Genomic DNA, 17238 nt, shown 5'->3' with positions numbered 1-17238 from the left:
CGAGGCGGAGAGGAAAGAGGGGAGCTGCGGTTCCGGGCGACCCTGTCCCCGCCGCCCCTGTCCCCGCCGCGGCAGCGGAAGAGAGGCTCCTCCAGGTGGTGGGGACCGGGCGGGGCGGGGCTCCCCAAGGTGGTGGGGGCGGGTCGCTGAGGCGGGGGCGGGGCGGCGGGACCCCGCCTCCAGCCCTCTCTTGGCCGCTCCCGCCAGGCGCACCCAGACGCTTTTCTGCTCCCGCCTTCGTCGCCCGGTCATGGGTCTCGGGCGCGAGGCCACCCTGTCTGCGGCGTGACGGGCGGCTCAGGTGAGACCCGCGAGGACGGGGGAGGGTGGGCGCGAGGCCTGGGGAGGGCGCGGCACATGCTGCGGGGCCCGGGCGCCGCCCCCTCCTCTCCTACCTCCTTCTCTTCCTCCCCCAGCCTGGGGGCCCGCAGAGGCCCGGCCTGCTGCCGCCTTCTTGACCGCCCCTTTTGTCCCACTCGGAACGGCCCGATCCCCCGCCTGCTTCGGGAGCGCTCGCGCCCAAAGCCCGCCGCCCAACTTATGGGGCTGCCTCACTGCCCCCAATCTGATTGCCCGAGTCACTTCCATGTCCCAGCACCGACCTCCTGCAAGGTCCTAGCAGTGGCCCCACCCTGCGCACACACGCCCCCTGGGCTCCGCTCCCTGCACTGACCCCAACACCAAACTGACCCTCCCTTGCCTGCTTTCACAGCCCACACCCCTTTGTCCTGCCCTAACCGAACCCCCCCCACACACACACACAGATTGGTCACAGGTTGGCGCCGCGTGGGCAAATGAGTTTTGTTTCGATTCTTTAGGTTATAAACAAAACCACCCAGTCGTTTGATTTGGGAGATACCTGTCTAAGAGTCTTATTAGTAATTAAGCAACAACTGCCCCACCCCACCCCCGAACTCACAGAGCTTGCTTTTCCAGGTCACCCTGGTCCCTACCACTACCACTTTGCCCTCACGCATCTGAGTCTGAGACCCTTGCCCTTCCTGTCCTAATCCTCCCTCTGGCTGCTGCTCCCTCCTGTGTCCTTCCAACAAGGACCTTCTGTACTGACCTTTCCCTCTGTGCCCCCAGATGGTCACCATGGGCCAGTGCTACTACAATGAGACCATCGGCTTCTTCTACAACAACAGCGGCAAGGAGCTCAGCTCCCACTGGCGGCCCAAAGACGTGGTTGTGGTGGCACTGGGGCTGACTGTCAGCGTACTGGTGCTGCTGACCAACCTGCTGGTCATCGCGGCCATCGCCTCCAACCGTCGCTTCCACCAGCCCATTTACTACCTGCTTGGCAACCTGGCCGCAGCTGACCTCTTTGCCGGTGTAGCCTACCTCTTCCTCATGTTCCACACAGGCCCGCGCACAGCCCGGCTCTCACTTCAGGGCTGGTTCTTGCGGCAGGGCCTGTTGGACACGAGCCTGACGGCGTCCGTGGCCACACTTCTGGCCATCGCCGTGGAGCGGCACCGCAGTGTGATGGCCGTGCAGCTGCACAGCCGCCTGCCCCGAGGCCGGGTCATCATGCTCATCGTGGGCGTGTGGGTGGCCGCGCTGGGCCTGGGGCTGCTGCCCGCCCACTCCTGGCACTGCCTCTGCGCCCTGGACCGCTGCTCGCGCATGGCCCCCCTGCTCAGCCGCTCCTACCTGGCCGTCTGGGCCCTGTCCAGCCTGCTCGTCTTCCTGCTCATGGTGGCTGTCTACACTCGCATTTTCTTCTATGTGAGGCGGCGGGTGCAGCGCATGGCAGAGCATGTCAGCTGCCACCCCCACTACCGTGAAACCACGCTCAGCCTGGTCAAGACTGTTGTCATCATCCTGGGTGAGTGGGACCCTGCTTCCCAACTCCTGCGAGACTGATAGAGCATGATGGGAGGGGATGATTTGGGTGGGGAATGTTCTCCAAGGAGGTGCTACCTGAGCAGAGGCAAGGCAAGAGTTCCAAGCAGAGGGAACAGAAGGTGGGAGAAGAGGGCATGAAGAGGGGAGAAGCCCCACGTGACTGGTCCACAGGAAGAGAAGGTCAGCACAGCCTCGAAAGGCACAGACAGGAGTCATATTTTGTTCTGAGTTCCATGGGAAGCCCTTAAGAGTTCTTAGCCAGGAGTAATGAGGTCTGGCGGTTGAATGTAGAATGGTCTGAGCGGGGGAGGTGCACACACCACCCCCAAGAAACAAAGAGCAACTCTTCCTAATCATTCCTTTTCCGCCACCGAGTAATTGGTCGGTCCCACAGTGACCTTTCCCCCAAAGAACAAATCTCCATGTTAGAAATGTCCAGGGTCCTGTCCACTGTGTACCAGTTAGGAAAGGCTTTCCTCTGGCAGACAATCAGAGAAGGGTTTCCCCTCTTAGCAGTTCTGCCCCATCATGCTGCAAAGGCAGCAAGACAGGCAGCTCTTCCCTACAAACTGCACAGCTGTCGCCCAAGCTCTGGAGACTACTCCAGCTCTGAACCATTGCAACAGCTGGCCCTGCTCACATCAGGCTCCATCCCGCAGGGGCGTTTGTGGTCTGCTGGACACCGGGCCAGGTGGTGCTGCTCCTGGATGGTCTGGGCTGCAAGTCCTGCAACGTCCTGGCTGTGGAGAAATATTTCCTACTCTTAGCCGAGGCCAACTCGCTGGTCAATGCCGTGGTGTACTCATGCCGAGATGCTGAGATGCGCCGCACCTTCCGCCACCTCCTCTGCTGTCTGTGCCTTCGCCGGTCCACCCACAAGTCTGTTCGCTACGCACCCTCCACCCAGACAGGCACTAGCACTCGCATCATGCTTCCTGAGAATGGCCATTCCCTGATGGACTCCACCCTTTAGCTAACCTTGGACTTCAGCAGGGTACAGCAAATGCCAGAGTTCTGCCCCTGGCCACTTGTGGGTGCGCCTGGCTCTACCCAATCTGCGGGCCAGACTTAAAGGCAGACCCTCAGTCTGGCTTGGCATGAAACCACTGCCAGCCCTACCCAGGCAGACAACTGTGCCTATCTCAGGCCCTGTGGGTTGGGGTCATCTAAGCACCTGGGAGAGAGTTGAATGGGGTGCAGGAATCTGGCTCTTCAGTCATCTCAGGTTGCGGGTCTTTTTAACGGACACTTTTCTGTTTTTACTGCACATGCCTGGCAAGCCCTGTGGACTGCTTCCTTGTCCACGGTGGCATGGGTAATAAAGGTGGGAGAGATGAGGGCCCCTTCAAGCCACGCTGCCCAGTGCAACAGGGATGGACCATGGGCACCCCATCTGCCTGAGGCTGATTGTTTAGGGGCACAGACTGAGGAGTGCTGAGCGTGAGCTGGGAAAGGTTTATGGGCTCTTGGAGCCTCCAGTGGTCTTGTCTATCCCCATAAGAATTAAGGGGGTCTACAAGGAGGGGGTCTATAAGGAGTAAACCTTTCCACTCTGAGGTTTCCAAAGCCTTGTCTGTTGTAAGCTTAATCTGTCTGTCCCTGTGTCCCAGAATTGTCCACCTCAGCTCAGGCTGAGCTGGGATCCTTCAACATGGCATCTCCTGGGCCCTGTTCCCATTCCCCTTTGGTCTCTGCATGGCTGTTGCTCCATCTCTCTTGTTGTTCCCTTTTGCCTCTGTCTCCTCCACCTCTTCCCCTGCCTTCATCTTGCCACCTGCCTCTCTGTCTCCATTCTCTGGAGCCCGGAGTAGTCTCTGGCCTGTGTGAGGCTTCTCTCACCTGCCTGCCCCTTTGTCTGAGTGCAGATTGTTAATAGTCAGGTGTGTCCATCCCACTGCCCACTCCATCACCTACATACACACCTGTGGGCTTGGGGTAGTGGGGTCCATGGACCAGAATGCAGGATTTTAGAGTTGCCATTTCTCAAGCTTCTCTGATGTGCCTGGCACACTGATAAGCATTTTAGGTGCATTATTTAATCACCACCTGCATCTTGTGGCATAGGTATTATATATATTTTCATGTGAGGACAGTGGCTCAGAGAGATTGAAATTTGGCCCATGGTTACATAGTTTCAAAAGGGCACAGAGATACATCGAGGGACTAGAGAGGCCCCTGAGGAAAGGACTTCGGGTTTCCACAAAGTCCGGAGTTGGTCACAAGCTCAGCCTGGATTTCCCCACTTCACCCTGTGGTCTCAGATGTGCCAGACCCATGATGAGTCCCCTCTCAGATACATAGAGGCACTCTGCTAGACACAGAGTAAACCAGGATCTGGATTCTCTCTGCTTACACACCTAGCCAGAATTTGAACCCAGGCCTCCCATCAGAGGCTGAATTCTTAAACTACTAAAGCATGCATTGCCAAAGAACCAAAAACGTGTAGATCTTTCTACATTAAATGGGGCTGAGTTTCCCTTTGGGAAAACTCTCCCTGCCCTACAACAGCTCTGTGAGGAGGCAAGAACAAACTGGGGTGCCACGTACATCTCCAGGGGCCAAGGTAGGCAGTGTGGCTCCTTGAGCCTGGGGCCTGAATCTCAGAAGTGATGACCTAGGCCAGCACCCAGCCACGTGGATGGGTACATAGTCCTTGTCTCCAGTGAGCTCTAGGCCTTTTGGACAAAAGTATCACTCTGGGTGCCAAGGCAGCCAACCATTCCTATGGGGTGGGAACCCCTGATGGTCTCCAAAGGTAGCTCTGTTTCACCTGCTCTGGCATCAGCATCTTCCAGGTTCTAACCCACACTCTTCTGGTCTCCTTTGGCATCTTGTCCCATCAGTTTTTCCCTCTCTGTAGGTCTCTCCTCTCCACCAGATGACTTAAGGTTTTTGTCTCAGATGGTCCCTGAAGCTCTCAACCCGTCCCCCCACCACTGTTCTCTGAAGGATGCCGAAGTTACCCACTACTTTTCAGATCTCCTGTGTGGTGCTGCACTAGTGGCTGACCTTTTGTACAGGGTACCAGCTCTCCATGGTCCCCACATGTTCTAGTACTTCCTGTTACTGGGGCCAAGTGTCAGGTTTCCTTCATCAAGGAGCTTTCCAGGTTGTTCTTACACTAGCCTACATCATTCATTTCCATTCCCTTTGGAGTGCCCGAATCTAATCAGACCAGTTGGTGTTTGCATTTCCTCTCCAGCAGCAATGGGAAGAAGATGGGCCCTGTCCTGAAGGGTTCCCAGGAGGTTGAGGTCCCTTTATGAGCCTGGTCTGGAGTCTGTCCCCAGTGCAAACAGGCTCTAGGAGGTCCCATGGCTTTGGAGAAGTGATTTATGTCCAAGAATAAATCCTCTTCTCTCGCACAAGAATCCTCTGATGCCAGGAGTCCTAACAGCTAGAAACAAAGGCCTGCGAAGATTCGCTCTGATTTGGGGGTGCGTCACAGGGTAGGTCCTCAGAAAGCATCCTTCACGTGCTAGCGGAATGCTGTAGAGCAAAAGAATAAATAAAGCAAGGTCACTCTTAAGCTGGACCTTGAAAGGTGAATAGAAGTGATTTCTGCAACTGAGAAAATCACTCAGTTTTGACCTTCCAACCACCATCACCACACATACCCGTACCCCCTATGGAATATTAGAGGTGGGGGGAGGGGGAACTGGGAGGCCGGGAGCCCAAGTGACCCACCTGCTGGCACTGAGGCTGAGGGGAGCCGGCGTCTGGGGCTCCGGGCTTCTGGAGATGAATGGGGGTAGGGGTGTTGATGGGGTTCTGAGAGGCTAGGGAGGGTCTGAGAAGCAAGGGGTGTCTTGGAGGAAGAGTGCAGTGCTCTGAGAAGTTAAGACTCTTGAGATGTGTAGGTCCCTGAGGAGTGGGATGCTCTGAGACATGGGCGCCTATGAGGAAGAGTGGGGCCTGGGGGGGGGGGATTGGCTCCGAGAAGTGAGGTCCCTGAGGAGTGGGGACTCTTGAGGAGATGTGCGGGCTCTCTGAGAAGGGGGCGCTCTAAGGACGTGTGCGGTGTAAAGTGTCTCAGAGTAGGAATGGTTGAGGGAGGTGGAGATGTGGGAGGTGGGGTTTCTGAAGCAGAGCAAAGCCGGCCTTGCCCTCTCCGGCTGGAGGAGGGTGGGGGTAGAAAGCGCCGTTGCCACAGCAACCCCCAACAGAGTCCTAGGCAGATAGGAGGGGCGTGCCTGTGGGCGAGGCACGGCGGCCCGCGCGGCGGCGGTTGGCTGACGGAGATAGTAGGGCGTGTCCCTGTGCGGGGCGCGGCCCCCTGGCTGGCGGCGGTTGGCCATAGGCGGAGGGGGCGGGGCCCGGGGGGAGCGCGTGGTGCGCGCACAGACGGCAGTGGTTGGCTACGATGTCCGCGCGAGCTCTCCAGGCTCGGCTGCTCCTTGGTTGAGCGCCCGCCTGGCCTCGCCGCTCATGGACGCCCCGCGCCGCCGCCCCCCTGCCCCGCGCCGCTCACCGCTCCGGCCCCCACCGGGCTCCGACACGGACGACGTCCTGCAGATCATGGCCATCACCGACCAGAGAGCCTGGACGAGGCGCAGGCCAGGTGCTGGCGCGGGCTCAGCGGGGGCCACCCAAAGTCGCTTCAGTGAAGGGGGCGGGCCGAGGGGCCAAGGCCGGGGCGGCTGGGGGCCTGAGGGGTGAGGATGGTGCAGGGTGAGAGAGATGGGGTGGTGAGTCTGGGCGGAGAGGGAGAGGGCAGATCGGGGGCGGGGGGTTTGAGGAGGACTGAAGCGGGGTTCTGAGGCCGAAGGGATGTTTGGGGTTAAAATGGAACGGATTGAAAGGGGGCTCATGGCGCTAAGCTGTGGGTGCTGGGTTTTAGGAGCTCATCTTGGGGTGAGAGGGATGGGTTTAAGGGGAGTTTGTGGATGGAGAGGTTTATGGTGAAAGGTGGTTTCAGGGTTTATGGACGCAAGGGGGAAGAGGAGTGTTGGGGGGTGTAAGGCCTGAGAGATGGTGCACACGGCGTTTGTGAAGGATGGACAACTAAATGGATCAGTGGTATGTATGAGGATGGGAACTTCTGGGGGCAGGTAATGGAGAATGAGTTGTGGGAAATGGGACTCGGGAATGAAGAGATGGTGTGATTTGATTCGGGAAGCATCCAGAAAAAAGGTTAGTGGGGGAGCTGGAGGGGGACAGAGGACCCCCTTTTTTATTTATTTGGCGAATATTTATTAGACACTGTGTGCGCGGCACGGAGCTGGGTGCTGACGTAGTCACTGATCTCAAGCTCATGGTTTGAGGGAGAGAAAGTAAGTAGCAAAACTAAGTATAAGTTGTGCTAAAAGCTGTAAGTAAAGAGATGGCAAGCTGTGGGAAGCCAGGAGAGGGCACAGCACCTTCAGAGGCCCGAAGGTGGGAAAGGGCAGGAAGAATGCAGAGCCAGGGACTGAAAGTCCCCAGTACAGCAGGGAGAGTCTGGAACCAGGATCACATGGGGCCAAGTCTCAGGAAAGAGTTTGGATTTTATTTCAGTTGCAGTGGGAAAATCACAGTGGTTTTAAGACCACCTGTCCCACTTAACCTCCACGCACCACTTGTCAGTGAGCCAGGATTGGTAAAAATGTGCTTCACAAGGCAGCCCATTGTGTTTGGGGCCTGCTTGAATTATTAGAAGGTAGCAAAGCACAGAATGACGTCCTTTTGGAGGATGAGGTCTTGTTGAATGGGACTTGTTTGGGGGTAAGGGATGGTCCCTGTGGATGGGACCAGGGTGTAGTGGTGTGGACTGTGCAGTGCCTAGAACCTTCTAGTGAGGAGGGGTTACAAAGCCAGGTGAACAGCAGCCCCAGGAAAGGAGGAGGCAAATAAGAGGTGGATATGGCAGGCATTTATTCTTCAAACTTTCTTGCCTTTGCTTCTTGTGGAATGTCGACTCTTTCCACAGTTTCATGGCCTCTATCTGGAAAGTTAAGAGTGTCACACACACATAACCCCACCGCACACCACTGGAGCATTGTGCTAGGTGCTACAGAAACCAAGATGGCTAAGGTGTTCTCTGCCCTTTCAGAGCTCATTCAGAAGGAAGGTGTGTGGGAGACTTAACTCATAAACAGTCATCATAATAGGAGTGTGCTGAGTAGAGGTAATTCCTGGCACAAAAGAGCTGGGCCCGGAGAGGGTGCCCTTCTGTGATGCCTTCTCCACTAAGCCAGTCTGAGAGCAAGGGCATTGTTGTGCTTTCCTTTGTATTCCCAGGGCTGTGCACAATGCCTGGCACCTAGCGTTCAGTAAAGTTTTGTGGCACTTAGATTCTGGAAGGATCGGTAGGAGCTAGGGAAGGGGGAAAACGGGCTCTTCACACCCAGGAACCACAGAAGCAGTGCTTTGGGTGCTTGTGGAGCTACCTGTGTTCCTTCTGTTCTAGGCCAGGAGCTGCTTAAGGAGCGAACTCTGCTCAGATGTGGCCTTCCTCAGGCGTGTGTCACCCTGCACTGCCCCAAGGCTGCTACTTTTTTCTTGTAACAATCTCTTGAGATTCTAGACTCCCCTAGGTAGTCTTAGAATGGAATGCAGTCAGTCACCTCTTCTTGCTGTTCTCAAAGACAGTCGTTTTTCTTTTAAGGCTAAGAAACTGAACAGGGGGTCATTACACTTGCCTTACAACGTAGCTGTTAGGTAGCTGATTCCTGGTTTCTTCCTGAGGTAGAAAGATCCCTGGAGCTTTTATTTTGAGACTTTGGAAGCTTCATCTGCCCCACTCCTTGCGTAGCCTTTAGATCGATTCAAGGCCCTAAAAGTCACCCAAGTCCAGACACCAGTTTTCAGTCCTCAAGTGGGCGGGCCACTTACTCCACTCTGGAGAAAAGACAGCTTGGGTGGGTCTTTTCCTCATAGTAAACCTTGCTGTCTGGTAGATTATCAGCTTGGGCGGGGAAGCAGATTGTGTCTTTCCTGATCAGCCAACTGGGTGAGGCCTTTGGCTTCACTGGCCTTTGGCTTCACTTCAACTGGTGAGGTCTTTCTGACCCTGCCCTCTCTCTGAAACAAGAGAGAACGGTTTCATCTCTGTGCGCTGCCCACCCCTTAAGAGCCCCTGGAGTCAATTTAGCTCAACTGGCTAGCAAGAAAGAATTTTTCATCTCAGATTTGAGGCCTTCTCAACCTGCTTTGTCACCGTGTGCTTAAAGAAGGGAAGCACACCTACTCTCCTTAACCCTGGCTTCTTTCTTACACCTTTCTACGTTATTAGGAAGGCAGCTCCACATACTTGTGTGTAATTCATTTTGTTATTATAGCTGAATAGTCTTCAAATAGTGAACTGTGTATTGTTCTTCCTTCTGGCTACACAGATAGTAGAGGGACACTGGGGAGTTTGGAATGCACTGTCTTGGTTGAAATTCAGGCCACGTCAGCTGGAAATTTCCTGTGTGATAGGTAACTAGTCTTCTTGAATGATCTTCTGACCTTCTTTGGTGACGCCCTGAGCTTTTCCTAGAGAGGGACAGTTTTGTGTTTTCTGATTTGGATCTTTCACTGATCACGTTCTCATCCATTTCTTATATGGGACCGGGAAGGCAGGAAATTTTCTCTCGTTTGCCAAGGATTTTCTGAGTATGTCACTCTATCATGTGTAGCCTTAGTTTTTATAATAATAAATTTTACAACATGTTGAAGTTTACATACATTTGTTTCCTTTGCTTCTTTTGAATACCTTTATGAAGGGTTAATACGGTTATCAGACTAGGGCTGAGGGCTCCTCTGTCAGGACTCTCAGGCTCCAAAGTTCTTCCCCACTCCCAGAGTTGTTAACCAGTGTTTGAATCATTGGCCCCTTTGAAAATCTGGTGCGATCTCTGGGTCCCCTCCTAACCATGCCCCCCGACAGTGTGCTTGTGTACCACACCTTTGAGAATCCTCAGGCCTCAGGCGTCCTGGGGCCTGGAAGCTGCCCCTCGTCAGTGGTGGACTCACTTTTTTGTCTAGTAGTGAGATTCCTAACAAGTCAGTGTGAAAACTCTAGAGCTGGGAAGGCTGAGGGGTGAGTTTTGGAAACCTGATTTTAAAAGGAAGCAGAATGGTCAACAGTGTCGTCCTGGAGACCTGGGCTCCAGACCTGATGTTCTGGAAGAGGCAGCTGAAGAGGACTGGCCCTTCAAGTCATTCTGCATGTTGGAACGACAGGTGGGTTGTGCTGCCAGATTGGCAGATTTAGCTGTTGTGGTCAGTTCCTGACCTTTTGCTTGCAAGGGCATGAAGATGCTCTAGAGAGCTACACTGTCCAGTGAGGTAGCCACTTGCCATGTGTCTCTGTAAATTAAAATGAATTAAACATTCAGGGGACTTCCCTGGTGGCGCAGTGGTTAAGAATCTGCCTGCCAATGCAGAGGACGCGGGTTTGGTCCCTGGTCCAGGAAGATCCCACATGCTGCGGAGCAACTAAGACTGTATGCCACAACTACTGAGCCTGCGCTCTAGAGCCCGCGAGCCACAACTACTGAGCCCACATGCCCTAGAGCCTGCGCGCTGCAATAACTGAGCCCATGCACCGCTACTGAAGCCCGTGCTCTCTAGGGCCACTTGCCTCAACTACTGAGCCCGCGTGCTGCAACTACTGAAGCCCGCACGCCTAGAGCCCATGCTCCGCAGCTAAAGAAGTCACAGCAGTGTGCAGCCCGCTCACCACAACGAAGAGCAGTCCCTGTTCACCACAACTAGAGAAAGCCCGCGTGCAGCAACAAAGACCCAGTGCAGCCAGAAATTAATTAATTAATTAAATTAAACATTCAGAGCCTTCCCTGGTGGTCCAGTGGGTAAGACTCTGCACTCCCAACGCAGGGGGCCCGGGTTCAATTCCTGGTCGGGGAGCTAGATCCTGCATGCATGGCGCAACTAAGAAGTCCACTTTCCACGACTAAAGATCCTGCATGCCGCAGCTAAGACGGGTCAAACTAAGACACAGCCTAAATCAATCAATCAATGTTTTTTAAAAATAAAATTAAATCAAACATTTCATTCCTCAGTCACACTAGCTACCTCTCAAGTGCTCAGTAGCCTTGTGTGGCTAGTGACTACCATATTAATGCAGGTAGAGAACATTTCCATCCTTGCAGAAAATTCTGGACAGCAGTGTTCTAGAGCAATGCTCCTCTTAGCTGGACCTGTAGCAGATCTCTGCAGAAATCTTACTGCACAGGTTCTGATGTAGCAGGTCTCCGTGGGGCCCAAGAGTCCACATTTCTAACCACCTGCCACGGGTGCCAGTGCCGCTGACCCCAGACCGCACTTGGAGAGGTCAGACTCTCAAGAGGGGAGGTGATAGTAATGTCACTTATTTCAGTTTTCGTGAATCATTTTACCTAAGTAGACGGTGCATCTGACAAATGGAAATTATGTTTGAGCCTAAGTTGTGTTTGTGGGCATAAGGGCTTGTAAATTAATCACAAGGGTCACATGTTAGCATTGTTTTGCCTACTTAATAGAGAAAGAAAATGAGAAATGAACAAATAAAAAGCAGAACACAGTTGATGTTTTTTTTTCTCTAGATGAAACATTTGATCTGGGGCCATGGGACCTTGTTGTTTCAGGATCTGTTTATGTTTTCAGTCTAAGGAAATCAAGTTTTAGAAGTCCCAGGGTTGTTTCTATATTTCCTTTACAGGGTCTATAAAACCATAGCTCAACTTTGCGTTACTTTGTAGAACTTGAGTGTTAATAGAAAATGATCATTGGGGAACGGTAATAAGGTTTTTAGGGCAAAAAATCTTTACATATAACGAATAAAAATATGATGGAGAATGGTCACTATTATACATGTGTTAAGAGTAAGCTCTATGGCATACGCGGTGGTGAACCTGAAACTAAAAAGAGTATATTTAGAGGTTGGCCTTTGGGCAACATAACAGATACTGTAATTAGGGCCCCCATAGCTTTCCTTAGGAAGAAAAGATTTCTCGGAACTTTTTTTAAATTTGCTTTTTACATATATGACTTGTTAGGTATTTTCTACTAGTCAAAATTTGCATGACTTTCTTCATTCCTCCAGTATTTCTGCAGACTTCACCTGGAATATGGATTAAATTCCGAATAGTAAAAGGAGATGATGACATAAGTTTGACTATCCTTAAAACTTACTCAAATGGCAAGGCATGTACTGTCAAGTGAATGGTGTGCCCCTCGTCTTGGTACCTCTGGGATACTAAATATGGAAACACAGACCTCTGAAGTATGTACATTAATGCGTGTCAGATGAGCTTTCAGCACGCCCATCAAAGAATGCAAGGGGTCAGAAGAGGAATTTATGGTTTGGAATTTCCTAAAGCCAGATAGCATTAGCATGAGAGGATCTATTAGTCCAAAGCCGGGAAGTAAAATTTCAGAGCTGAGATCTTCTTTTTCATCGCCCTTAAGGAGGTTCTTTAGATACCAGTCAACTTGGTGCCTGGCAGTCTGTGTTCTTAAACTGCTTGCAGGTTTTAGCTCGGCTCCTGGGTTAACATGCTTAGCTTGGCTTTGTCTAGTGCCAAAGGAAAGTCTTGCTGTCCTTGGTGTGCTTTTCCTAAGAGTTGGATTTTGTTGGATTTTTTATTATTTTATTTTATTTTTTGCTTCATTGGGTCTTCATTACTGCATGCAGGCTTTCTCTAGTTGCATTGAGCGGGGACTACTCTTCGTTGCAGTGCGCGGGCTTCTCATTACAGTGGCTTCTCTCGTGGAGCACAGGCTTTAGGCACGTGGGCTTCAGTACTTGTGGCTCACAGGCTTAGTTGCTCCACAGCACGTGGGATCTTCCCAGACCAGGGATCGAACCCATCTCCCCTGCATTGGCAGGCGGATTCTTAACCACTGCGCCACCAGGGAAGTCCCGATTTTGTTGGTTTTAAAACAATTTCCTGAAGCTATCTAGGATCACAGCAAAATCCCTTTTGACGTGGTTTTATCAATATGTAAAGCAATATGCAGAATGTTTCAGAAAAGTTTCATAGATGAGCAGGTATCACTCAGTCATTTAAGTGACAGTTACCGAGTGCCTCTGTCAGAATACAGTGGTTGACGACGATGACAACCATGATTTCCTTCTCTCATTTAAGCCTCCCAGTAACCCTAGGAAGTGGGTGGTTTCACTAAGTTTCTAGATGAGGAGTTGGACCTGAGTAAGAACTTGCCTGAGGTCAGACAACTAGGGGGTGGTTGGATGGACACTTGGCCTTGTTCTCTTGAACTCTGGTGCTGACCTGCCACCCTCCCTGCTCTTCCCAGAGCTCCCACGGGCTCACTAGGACATGACATCACTTCTGGCTCAGAGGAGCTCGGAGGTGATCCAGTGCTGTGGCAGATTAGAAAGTTGGACTAAGGCTTCAGAAGGTGTTTTTTAAAGTTCGTTCTCACTAATTTAATCTCATTTGCTCAGTAAACCTTCCTTTTGTGCCAGGTCTGGGGATGCAGCAGTGAGTCCCAAAAGCTCACAGTTCAGGAGAGGCAGACGCTGGAGAGTGCAGTGCAGGGGCAACCGGGAAGAGGGTGATGAGGAATCGATCAGCCAGGGCAAGGGAGACTACCTGTCAGCAAGATGAGAGCCTGTGGAATGTGTACCATGGGACACTAGAATCCAGCTGAAGTCAGGCTGGGGGACAGAAGCACCCCCCTAGGAGATGACTGTGACCCAGATGAGAGGCTTTGCCTAGGCCGAGAAGGCACGGCATTCCAGGCTGGGGCAAGCATGTGTGCAGGGAAGGCATGGAACGTGAAAGCATGCAGTGTGCTTCTATCAGTCATGAGTGGAGGGTATGGCCTTCAAGGGGGGACTCGGTGGGGTGACTGCCTGCTTTAGCTGCTATACAATCGAGCATGGCCTTGAACTCCTTGCCAAGCAAGGAGTGAGCATGGTGTTTATTCTGTTCCTTGTATAAGTACTTCTGAAAGTACTCCAGCCTTTCTAAAATATTGGTCCTGGATCAGAAGAAAGTTCAATAGTCTTTAGCTCCTCTCTACCATCCATTCTTCAGAAATGTCTTGAGATACTCATTTCTCTTTCAGATTGAGCCCTCCAGTGGTTTAAAGGCCTCTGCTCTTATTTCTTATTAAAGCAGCCTTCTGCTTTATTCATCACTTCCCCCTGCCCAAATCTAGTGTCTTTGTTGGTGTGGGTTTTTTGTTTGTTTGTTTGTTTTTTACCGCACCATGTGGCTTGCATGATCTTAGTTCCCCTACCAGGGATTGAACCCAGGCCCAGGTGGTGAAAGAGCCAAGTCCTAACCACTGAACCGCCAGGGAATTCCCCAAATCTAGTGTCTTGGCCACCATTCTTTTTGTTTGTTTGTTTGTTTTTTGCGGTACGCGGGCCTCTCACTGTTGTGGCCTCTCCCGTTGCAGAGCACAGGCTCCGGACGTGCAGGCTCAGCGGCCATGGCTCACGGGCCCAGCCGCTCCATGGCATGTGGGACCTTCCCGGACCGCGAACCTACGTCCCCTGCGTCGGCAGGTGGACTCTCAACCACTGCGCCACCAGGGAAGCCCCATCATCCTTTTTGATTGTCTCTCTTGTCATGATGCACTATTAAACCCCTTAATATTTTCCCTTCATTCCTAGAGTGGATGAGTGCCCCCTGTGGGCTCGGCCCTAGAACCGAGACCAAGAAGAGGGGCCCCCAGCCGAGCCCTGTGTGCCTCTGGCTTCTGCTCCCTTCTTTGGCTGTGGAACCTAGCAGTTCTCACCCTAGTTTTTGATTCTCCACTTGCCCCACTTAAGTCTAGAGACGTCAGAGCTCTGCTTTCAGACTCTTCATTTCTACTCTGCTAGTGTCACATCTCGAGCCTCTACCTTTCCTTCAATTCAGTTCAACAAATCTTTGCTCAGTTAGTGTGCCAGGCATGGTGCTGGCCTGGAATTTCTGAAATGAGTAAGTTGAGGCCTTCATCATGCCCAGGCCAGGTGTGGTAAATGCTTTAAACGGAAGAAAGGAGGGAGTAAGAAATCCAGGCTAGGACAGGCCAACCCATTAGAGTCTTGGACTAGACAGAGGAGTAGGACTTCCCCAAGTCCGGAGGAGGGAGACGGTCAGCAGGACTCAGGTGAAGAGCCTCGAATGCCTTGCTAAGTGGTTTGAGTTTTTTGGAGCAGGCAGTGAGAAGCCATTTCACCTTTTGCTCAGGAGAGAGATTTTCATCTCTCTGTGGTTTTGAGTAAGAAATTTAACAGCAGTGTTGATTGTGACCAATCCATGGGCAAATTAGGAAATAAGGGCATCATATTGAGATTTTCACAGACTTAAATTTATTCCATTTAAAGGTTGCACTTTCATTCAAGTCCTGCAGAGTTTTTCATGTGTTGTATTAAATAATTTTCCTCGTTTCCTGTTGCCAAAACTGCCTCCTGATCCAAGGCTTCATTTTGCTAAAATAACTGTAATAATTTCTATGGTTGAATTTGGGTATCAGTACGTATTCTCAACCCCCATTTACTTAGCTGTTTTTGTTTCATTGTTTGTAGGTTTGCTTTTAGAATGACTCTACAGATGATTGATGGTATCCACAACAGTTTGATTCTTCCCAGTTTTACTTTTACAAAGAAACTTATTTTAAAATGCCAGGGCATCTGCCTCCTGGGCTGCATTCCTTTCTGGAGCTTGGCATCCTCTGTGAATTTCTAGGTTTTCCATCAAGATTTTATTTCCTCAGGGTAGGAAACATGTCTTCTAATTTTTGTTCTTTACCTAGGTCTGTCTCCAGGAGGTGCATAGTATTGTTGACTGGATTTGTCAGCTAAAACAATCCTAGAAATGAGAATAATTAAGGGGATTTGATTTCATCTTTTGTTGAGGTATTAGAATCATTGTCGCTCTCAGGGAAGCTTTTTCAAGAAGTATCTTATTCTAAAGGATAAGATCTCTGAATATATCTCTAAGTCAAATTCCTCAGTAATTTAAAATGATACCTTGCTCAGGAAATAAGTTAGATAGAAAAAGACAAATAGTGTATGTTTTCACTAATACGTGAAATCTAAAAAATGAAACAAGCAAACAAACAGAACAGAAATCTCTCACAGATACAGAGAACAAGCTAGTGGTTGCCAGAGGGGAGAGGGCTGGGGGAGAGGCTAAATAGGTGAAGGGGGTTAAAAGGTACAAACTACTAGGTATAAAATAAGTAAGTTACAAGGATGTAATGTACAGCACAGGGAATATAGTCAATACTTTATAATAACTTTGTTTGGAGTATAAGCTATACAAATATTGAATTACTATGGTGTAAACCGGAAACTAATGTAAGTCAACTATACTTCAGTAAAAAACAAGTAAATAAATAAATACCTCCAAAATAAATAAATATAATAAAATAATACCTTGTTCAGGAAAGCAGATTCTTCCATAATTTGGAAAAGTAAATTACAGCTAACATTAGAAGCTACAGTACACTGTTGGTAGAAGCCAGGATGTGACTTACGTTCTATTCATTCCCACATTCCTTTCTCATTATACAGTGACCGGTATATACTAGTGCCTCAGTAAATGTTTGTCCTATAAATATTGAATAAGTGGGGTTGGAGGGTGATAAAGCTGTATGCTTTCATTTTCTGGCATGATTCTATGTGACTCTCAATAGTTTTGTTACAGATTGGTTTCGTTTAGCATTGGTTTTAAAAGGATATTCGCAGATTTGTTTTTAATTTAGATTATCCTCGGAAGTTTCTTTTATTTATTTAAAAGATTTATGATTTCTCATTCATTGGAATTTTGCTTCTTCATAAACATTAACATTTTTTAAAAATAATTTTATTTATTTATTTATTTTTGGCTGCGTTGGGTCTTTGTTGTGCGCGTGGGCTTGTCTAGTTGCGGTGAGCGGGGGCTACTCTTTGTTGTGGTGTGTGGGCTTCTCACTGTGGCGGCTTCTCTTGTTGTGGAGCACAGGCTCTAGGTGCGTGGGCTTCAGTAGTTGTGGCATGTGGGCTTAGTTGCTCTGCAGCATGTGGGATCTTCCCGGACCAGGGCTCGAACCCATGTCCCCTGCATTGGCAGGCAGATTCTTAACCACTGTACCACCAGGGAAGCCCAACATTAACATTTTGTTTTGTTTTAATGCAGATACTTGGTTGCATAGAACATGCCATGTACTTGCTAAAGGTGAGAGCACAGACCTTTTTCTCCCCACAGTCCCCATTCACTCCCTTACAATCTGTTCAGTTATCTCAGCTATCTGTTGCTATGTAACAAATTACCCCAAACCTAACAGCTTAAAACAGTTAAAACTGATCTCAGTTTCCACAGGCAGGAATCTGGGCACAGCTGAGCTGGGTCCTCTGCTCGGGGTCTCACAAGGCTTCGGTCAAGGTGTTGGCTGATCTGTGTTCCTATCTGAAGCTCAGGATCATCTTCCGGTCTTGTAGGGTTGTTGGCAGAACCGTTGCTTGCAGTTGCAGGACTGAAG

The 17238-nt window shown here is 50.6% G+C and overlaps 2 protein-coding genes across 2 annotated transcripts in view; both read left to right on the top strand.

The window, feature by feature from the left end:
- The first annotated feature begins 227 nt into the window (after positions 1-227).
- On the top strand, positions 228-3279 carry LPAR2 (lysophosphatidic acid receptor 2). The gene is made up of 3 exons (XM_081231962.1): positions 228-301; positions 1090-1831; positions 2511-3279. Exons 2-3 carry the CDS (start codon positions 1090-1092, stop codon positions 2822-2824), a joined length of 1056 nt encoding a protein of 351 aa, XP_081088088.1. The 5' UTR covers positions 228-301; the 3' UTR covers positions 2825-3279.
- A 2949-nt stretch (positions 3280-6228) lies between these two features.
- The window catches only part of PBX4 (PBX homeobox 4), a gene marked incomplete at its 3' end in the record, with an annotated part of 46757 nt that continues 35747 nt past the window's right edge, over positions 6229-17238 (top strand). The window contains 2 exon segments of the mRNA XM_081232647.1: positions 6229-6387; positions 6390-6412. Coding sequence (XP_081088773.1) covers positions 6280-6387; positions 6390-6412 — 131 coding nt within the window. The 5' untranslated portion in view covers positions 6229-6279.

This window comes from Mesoplodon bidens (genome assembly GCF_964165515.1).
Source record: "Mesoplodon bidens genome assembly, chromosome: 4".
Lineage (NCBI taxonomy): Eukaryota > Metazoa > Chordata > Mammalia > Artiodactyla > Ziphiidae > Mesoplodon > Mesoplodon bidens.
The sequence above is the reverse complement of the archived record's forward strand: the minus strand, read 5'-3'. Positions and strand labels throughout refer to the sequence as shown.

What these genes read in the sequence shown, in the direction of transcription:
- LPAR2 (XM_081231962.1), top strand. Translation starts at nt 1,090, where the DNA reads ATGGTCACCATGGGCCAGTGCTACTACAATGAGACCATCGGCTTCTTC. An exon ending in GACTGTTGTCATCATCCTGG is followed by an intron (nt 1,832 to 2,510) that starts GTGAGTGGGACC and finishes TCCATCCCGCAG; the next exon opens with GGGCGTTTGTGGTCTGCTGG.